This window comes from Kryptolebias marmoratus, linkage group LG15 (assembly GCF_001649575.2).
Source record: "Kryptolebias marmoratus isolate JLee-2015 linkage group LG15, ASM164957v2, whole genome shotgun sequence".
Lineage (NCBI taxonomy): Eukaryota > Metazoa > Chordata > Actinopteri > Cyprinodontiformes > Rivulidae > Kryptolebias > Kryptolebias marmoratus.
Window position 1 is genome coordinate 28,051,514 of NC_051444.1, and position 8,357 is coordinate 28,059,870.

At 45.0% G+C, this 8,357-nt stretch overlaps 1 protein-coding gene across 2 annotated transcripts in view; it reads right to left on the reverse strand.

Moving 5' to 3' along the window:
- samd4a (sterile alpha motif domain containing 4A) overlaps positions 1-8,357 on the reverse strand; it is a 57,288-nt gene that overhangs the window by 48,088 nt on the left and 843 nt on the right. For both annotated transcript variants that reach the window (XM_025008172.2, XM_017426767.3), the window contains exon 2: positions 7,083-7,729. In XM_025008172.2, the coding sequence (XP_024863940.1) occupies positions 7,083-7,278 (196 nt within the window). In that variant the 5' untranslated portion in view covers positions 7,279-7,729. The remainder of the gene's footprint in view (positions 1-7,082; positions 7,730-8,357) is intronic.

Consider the following 8,357-nt stretch of genomic DNA (forward strand, 5'->3'; position numbering starts at 1 on the left):
CTGACATTGAGCTGAAGTCGAGAGCTCATGGACAGTTCTGGAACTTACTCACAGAGGTAAAGTACCCCAACATGAGGAAATGTGCTACCTCCTTGACTGCATTATTCGGCTCCACTTATTTATGTGAGTCAGCCTTTTCCTACATGAAGATCATTAAGTCAAAATACCGTTCCACCATGACTGATGAACATTTGGAAATGTGCTTGAGGCTGGCTGTCAGCAGCTACTGTCCGGACTATGCATCCCTAGCTGATTCAATTCAGTGCAAATCATCAAAGTAAACTCGGGTAACTGCAAAAAATGTAAATAATTTTTTATTATGTGTGTTGTGCAATATTGGCTTATTCAGTTATGCAAGGTACATCAACATACATTGTACTTACAAAGAATCTTTAATAAATTTGAAAATGGTTATATGTTTTGCATTTTTGTATTTAGTAGGTAGATCATTTTGACTTGGTTGTTTTATAAGTAGCTCGCATGCTGAAAAAGTGTGAGCACCCCTGATCTAGATGCTATCTAGAACAGGGGTCCCTAATTCTGGTCCTGGAGGAACACTATCCTGCATGTTTTGGTTGTTTCTCTGCTCTTCAGCAGCTCTTCAAGTTGTGCAGACGCTTGATAATCACTCGGTCATTCAAATCAGGTGTGTCACAGCAGAGCAACACCTAACACATACAGGATAGCGGTCCTCCAGGACCAGGATTGGGGACCTCTGATCTAGAACCTGATGTGCCAGAGGCTTCAAGTAGCTAAACCCCCCATTTCTCATTGCAGTTCCCTAAAACAAATGAATAGAAAAGGGGGAAAAAATTTAAACAAACATTCACTTTAGAATCTTTAGAATCTAAAAGTTTGGAGTGAAAACAACAACAACAAAAAAAAACCCAGCTTTATTCCATTTTCTCCTCTGATCTTTTGGCAAGTTGTCTGGCCCCATTCCTGAGGTTCAGTGCGAGTTCACAGAACACGCAGTCAACTTCCAGAAATAAACTGTTTGCTCATGCGTGGGTGAGATGGAATAGTTTGGCTCCAAAACCAGTGACAAGACTTTTCTGGAGCAGCTCGATCCTCCCTTTTTGGCAAAAATAAAAAAAGCACAAAGAGAGGTTGATAAAAAAAGGGCATGTAGGCGCATGTGCGCTGGGTGGTGAGGGAAGGGGGAAATCACAACCACTGAAGGTTTTCCGCTTTTGTGGCCGATATCTATGTTGTTTCAGGTCTGCCATGCTTTACATGTGCACATCATCACAACAGTCTCTATTACAGAGCACGTCATGATTTCACAAACAGGCAATAAACGTGTACTAACCTACAAAATAAACTCAAACCTTTACACACATCCTATGAATATTAATTAAGACAACTGTTACTTGAAATGAAACTGGAAAGCATAAGGTCTAAATAAATAAACCTTTAAAATTTAGGGGTTTTTTATTTTTCTGTCGTCTAGTTTTGGGAAACTATTTGCTCGTTTCAAAAATTTCAATCAGGGTCCCGTGTTGCGTCACCTCTTCTTCTAACAGCATGTCTCGGGAACAAGGAGGCCCACTGCTGTGGTTCTGATAACCACAACCTGCATGGCGATGATGCTAAACATTTAGCGGTCGTTTTCGTTGTCTCTTTATTAATACTTGGCGTGAGTGAAAAGTCTGAGCTGCAGACATGCCGCTGGTGTCAAGTTACAGAACTGAATTTCCTAGTTTTATGGTTTTCTTTGTAGTAATCTTTGCAGGATTTGATTTGAGCGGACATGACACTGAAACCTTTTAGGAAACGGGGTTTTAAAACAAAAAAGAAAATGAATCTTAGCTCTAAATGGCCCAAGTATTTCTGCCTGTTCATCATTTTGTTTCTTCACCCCACCCATCTGTGCTCCTCCTCTCACACTCAGGAGACCCTAAGCTCCACTGAAGGTGGAATCGGTTTCCTTCCCCCTGCCTGCCCCCACCCCTCGATTCTGGAAAAACCCCTGTTCGACTCGGACTAAAGCCTCACATTCCTAGACAGTATCCCAAACGCTGGAACAGTTGACCGCCTCGGCCAGGAATGCAGACTTCCAGCCCAGGTTTTCGTCAGACCTGGTCATCGGGGAGCACATCAGAAATTTACAGACCAATATGAGTCATTGAACATGGCATACCTTCCCTCTGTGTTAGTCACCTTAAAAACAAACCACGCTTCTATTCAACTACTATATGATATCAAATAAGGAAATGTGGTGGCTCTTAGTTTGGTGAAAACTATTTCGATTAGGGTTAAGCTGCTGGACTCTTCTGAATATGGACAATCTGTGCTGAAGTGAAGTTGTAAAGAGATTGTTTAGTGCTTTAAGACGATTAAAAAGTGGGGGTAATTCGCCTGTTAATCTGCGGCTGCTGCTTTCTGAGCATGATTCTCTTCATTTCTTTGTTTTGCATCTGAAACGGGAGACGGAAAAGCCTACAGAGATGCTTTGTTTTAACTGGAGAGGGTTTCTGAGGCAAGTCTCCTGTGGGGTCAGGTCCAGTCGCCCTCTGCACCCCCTTTGGTCTTCCACTGGAAGTGCTGGAGGACTTTCAGGAGTTTTTTTTTTTTTTAAATCACTTGTAAAAGTGTTTCCAAAAAAAAATGACGCTATGCATAACGAGGGCTGCAGGTTCATCACTCTGTGGCTGCTGTAGATCACTGACGTGGAGATTCCTGCAAATTTCACCTTAAAAATGGTTTTAAATTCAAATAAAACCATTTGTTTTAGTTTCATTTCATCTATTTCTAAGTTAACAACCCAGTTGGAAGCTATTTAATAACTAAAAAGGTCAGACTTTCGATTTTGCACACACGCTACTAATCGTAGATTTAATTCACAGGTCTAAGAGTTGTAATTGGATACAACTAAACAAAAAAAAAGCCAAATGCTGGGTATTACAAAAACAAAATAGACCATATCCTCCCAGAAAAACAAACAAACAAACAAGCAAAGAACCATGGTAACTTCATTATTCATCCAGTTTGAACTGAAAGGTATGTTGTGTTTTTAATGTCATAGGGGGCGTTTCAACACACACATTTTATGACCCAGTTTACCTTCCATACATCCACCTCTTGTTCTCCTGTGCGATCACCAGAACCACAGATTTTTCCACTAAGCTGATTTGTTTCATCTGAACAGCAGTGCTTTAGATGGCGTCCTCCTCTACTTCTTAGCAGTTAGAAAAACGCAAAGCAATAAAATGTGCTCCCTATTTCTAGACGAGCGGTGATCGGTTTGAATATGTGTACTGACACACCCCTACTCGCTGCAGAAAACCACCACAAGGAAACGCCGTGACCCAAATCGAACGAGCTGCACGGTTACTGCAACAAGATTTAATCACATTCATCACTAACAGCTACGGCAGATGTGGAAGTTCTGCCCGAGTCGACCTGGTTGTCCACCGCAGCTCAAACAGCTGTGCAGGCCAAGTCGCTCCAGAATGGAGCCAGTCATTCAGAACACCAGGTCCAGTGTCCTGTCCCGACCCCGCCCTTTACACTAAGCCTACATCCTGTGAGGGCACGGGCCATCTTCCAGACGGTGCTCCGAGTCTGCCTGCCCCAGGGTTTCCAGTCATGAACGCTGAAAAGAATAAGAAGTGAGACTAGGTACGCATTCGTTTTGCTGAATGAGACCAAAAGAGGTGAAAAGTGCAAAGAGAAAGCAGCGTGTGGGTGTTGGGAATACCTCCTCTGCAGCACATAATCAGAAAAACTAATGAACTGAAGAATAACGTCTCAGTCAAAATCTACCTGTGACTTGGTAGAAATGGTGTAGACTTGCCTCTCCTTCCTTGGCTTTAGTTCTGGTGTCATATTGGGCCATCTAAAAAGACTTTAAACACGAAAACTCAAACTCTTAAAGCAGCTGAAACTAGGAAATCCTGGCAGTTCAAAAATAACTTGGGAAAGAAAAAAAAAAAAGGAATAAATCAAGTGTAGTCTGACTCGGCAAGTCTCTTGGTGAGATACTGATCCCATTTATTGGGTTGGCCTCTCAAGAAGCACAGAGTCGCATCACTTTCTGGGTGCCAAAACAAAGCAGCCTCTGAGCGGCTCAGAGAAGTAGGTCACTGAGGATTCCATTCATTTGTACTACACTTTCCAAATAGTTTTCCACTCGGACCAAAACTTCCAGCTGTAGGTTAACCCTTAAAACAGCCCGAGTGCCTCCCCCCCCCCTCATCTGTCAGTCAGATCATGAAGCTAGTTTGTGATAACACGTATCAGCCTTCCTAAACCAACAAACTTCTCATGATTAACCATGTCAAAAATTAGGATTTTAAGCTTGGACTTTTATCTCTTTTTCTCTTTATTTACATTGCCAGTACTATATGTTTCAGAGGGATTGCAGAAAGAGAAAGTAGTGGGGGTGAAGAAATTCTTCCAGAGCAGCGGGTTGAGCAATGATTTCTAGAGCAAAGTTTATACAACGACAACCGAACAGCAGTTTCCCGTCAGGTGTTTACAGATGTGACAAGACCAACAGTTCAAAAAATAAAAAAAATAAAAAAACATTTTAACAGTTTTATTCAAATATAACAGCGCTGTAAAAAAAATAAATCAATAAATCAATACCTGAATCGTTTTAAAAGCAAGACAAAAAACTACAGATATATCAGCCCTTAAGCTGCCACAACATACCAGAGGGATCACGTAACTACACAACCTTCTTAGTCCCCCTCTTTTCAGCAACATGTGTCCTCATGTTAGGACTCCAGCCTACTGTAGCTGAATCAGCGGATGGGAAGCAAACCCACACCTGAAGGAGAAATTGGCAGGGCGAGGCCCAAATTTCACGAAAGGTTTAGGTTGATTAGATCTTTCACTGTCTGTGGGAGCACCATGTCACCGGTCAGTGTGGAACATGGCGGGGAAAATTGTTTTCAAATGTATACAGTATGCCAAAAAAAAAAAAAAAATTAATTATCACAGACTGCTGACCAACAATTAGCTTAGAGGCTAACCTAATATTGAAAAGCTAACGCAATTAGCAATGTGTTAGTCGCTGAAATCTGTGCACAAATGAAACGTTTCAAAACAGTTACATTACAATCATTTTAACTGTTACTTACAGACATATATTCTTCAGGGTTAAGCAAAAAAAAAGATGAAAAAGGTGTGAAAACACAACTTTACTGAACGTGTTTGCGCTCCAGTAACTCTGCCAGGACAAACAGCACCAACCCCGCTGACTCTTAAGAGTGGCAGCACAGATTAACAACGACAAAATCAGTTTGTGATAATTGAAAACCGATTCAGGATCCTCCACGTCCACAACGGGACGGATTTACAAACAGGCTGGACTTCTACACCCTGCAGAACAGAACTGCGACGCATCAAAAACACAAACGTGGGAGGAAACCCACGTGCAGGAGAACATGTAAACTCCGCACAGAAAGGCCAGTAGGGAAACCTGTGACCTTCTTATTGGAAGACGGCAGCTCTAACCACTGCTCTGCTGATTTTCACGCTGTACCCTTACTTACATCGATTTCTATAGTTGGACCGAGTTTTGTTTCCACCTAAACTCGACAGAAGAGTCACTCTGGGAATTTGAGATTCGTTCAGAAGATGAGATGTCTTTGATTCTGATTCGTCCAATAAACTGCATTCTGACTCATTTAGGAGCCAGGAGAACCTGTTGAGCAATGTGTCCTTACCCTCTGTTGCCTCCCCCTACCTTCGAACTGCTTTTATCTTCAACACCAGGAACAAGCTCGAGCTTGGGAGTGGTGGAAGAGGACATTTCATAAAGTCAGCTTTGAGCTCTCCAGTTTTATCTGACTGTGTTAATGTCAGCCACAGGCGACCCCCTGTAAATCCCTTCTTGGGGGGGAGGGGGGTCCTCTAATGTCTGAGAGCGCCACTACGGGACAGGGTCACGCCGTTTCGCCGCCGTAATCCACGCAGACGCTGCGGCTGCCACAGGTACGCAGAGACTCCCACTCTCGGCGCTTCGTTCTATTTTTCATGAGGCCAGGCGGTTGCCAGGGGTTTTTGTTACCATGGCCATGGTGCAGTGTGATGCAACAAAACCCAGCCAGAACCCCCCCACCCGTCCCTCCCATCCCTCTGGGTGTTCTGGCGCAAGACCAACTCCGGGAGAGCTTTGGGACTTAAAGGACGGCACACCAACGGGGCTGACGTCTCCGTCCAGTTGTGGAGCGAGCCGAGTTAACGCCCGTAACATCCTTCCACCAACGGGTCGCACAAAGGCTTCAGTTCAGCACGGGGACTTCAACTGTTTGTTATTTTTATTTATTACTGCCTCAGACTTAAGAGTTGTGCGTTTTTATTTCATGAAACACAGCTCAAACACTGAAAGAAACAATTCTGTACTCATAAACAAAGCAAAGAATCCAGTGTGAACGCTGAAAGGACTCTGCTGAAGCTAAAACAATCAGAACAAAAGCTACAAGTTAAAACCAGCAGAACAGTAGCCAAAAACTAAAACAATCAGAAATCACTAAAAGCTAAGCTAAGAGCTAAAAAAAACACAGCAAGTATGCAAAAAAATAAAAAGATTTCAGAGTGAACAAAGTTTTTGAATTGTTCTTGATGCATTCCCATGACGAAAACAAGTCAATAAAGTTGAATATTTTAAAAGGAATAAACACCAAAAGCTGTGGCTGCAGTGTCCTATACGAGCCGAACCTTTTGACACATGAATGGCTGAAATAGCTGAAAGTATGCTGACGTCACTGCAGTCCAGAAAAAATAAATAACTAAATGTACGATAGAATCTATAAAGAGGAAAGCAATAGTGAGAATGCCGAGTCAGCATTCACACAATTCAAAAACAGCTACATTTTTATAAAAGTTTATGAATGAATTGCAGTGTATGTCTGGTTCTGATCAGAAAACACAGCAGTCTTCTGAAAACCTGCAGCCATTTTCTTCCAATCTGAAAAGGGTCAAATGTGCACACAGACTCCCAGAACCCAGAATAAGGGTGTTGGAGTTGGAAAGCAAATCTCTTTTATTGGTGCCTCTGTATGTGTATGTGTATGTGTGTGTGTGTGTGTGTGTGTGTGTGTGTATGAGGCTTCAGGAAGCTGTCCTACCTGGATTGTTGGCCTCTCCTTCCAGGACCTGCAGCTCGGTGCACTCGGCGAGGGAGTGCTCCAAGCACAGCTGCAGGAAGCGGGCCTGGGTCCGGCTCACCCTCTTCAGCAGCGACAGCAGGGCCACCGTCTGCTCGCACTCGTTCCACCCCTTGAACCAGCTGGCCAACACGCCCACCTGGTCGCGAAACATCATGGTCCGCGAGCGCCGAGCACGACGAGGAGGGGGGGGGCGCTGAACGTGGAGGGCGAGGGAGAGGAGGCGAACTCACAGGGCTATCTCCCAGGCTTCAAATCGGCGGGCGGCACTGGCGGCGGGTGGTTGGGACGACGGCGGCGGCGTGATGATGCTGACTTACACCATTCTTAGTTGGGACACCGGTGTTGCTGCCAGGCTGGAGCAGAGACACTGTGCCGCCCGCAGCAGAAGAAGAAGAAGCTGTGGATTTCTCTTCTGGAGGGGTCTCCTCTCGTCTGATAGCTTCCTTAGGCAAGAACAAGGGCGTTGGGCGATCTGAGCTGCCGGGTCCACCTCAGAGGGACTGGTATTTTCGATGAGTCAGCTTTTCTCCCAGCTCAGGCTGTGTCACATCAGCTTCGGCCTCTGGCATTTTTTCTTTTTTCCCTTCAGGGGATCCCTGTCAGTCCTGCAAGAGGATGGCAGACTTTAGAAGAGCAAAAGCATACCTCCCAGTTAAAATGCCTCTCTCTCTCTCTCTCTTTTGCCTTGCTTTTAGAGACACCAGAGGCAACTTTTACAGCATCGGATCTGCTGCAGAGTCCCTGTTGCTGCCGCAGAGGGACCGGGGGGGAACCGGGGGGACAGCAGCCTCCACACAGAGCACGAGCCCCTGCTAGTCACCGCCGAGATAAAAATAAATTAAAACAAAACAAAAAAATGTTTTCGGTATCCACCCGTTCCCGTTCCTAAAATGACAGCTGACAGTGGTGCTGAATCCCTTTTTTTTTTTTTTTTTTTTTTCCTTTTCCCGCAAAGGACGCCGGGTTACCGCCTGGGACCATGGAGCCGAAGGAGCTGCAGTCCTGTCTAAAACTGTCACTTTGCTTCATCAGCACGCAGCCGGCGCGGGGGTGGGGGTAGGTAGGGGTCTGTGTGGACGCCTGCACCACCTGTACGCATTCACCTCCCCCCCTCCCTCACCGACGGGAACTTTCCTCCGGTCGAGCCCCGGACAGCGGCGGCGGCAACTCCGGACCGAAGTTGGCCTAAACCCGGGTAAAAGGTTGGGATGCCCCCCCTCCCCCTCCTCACAC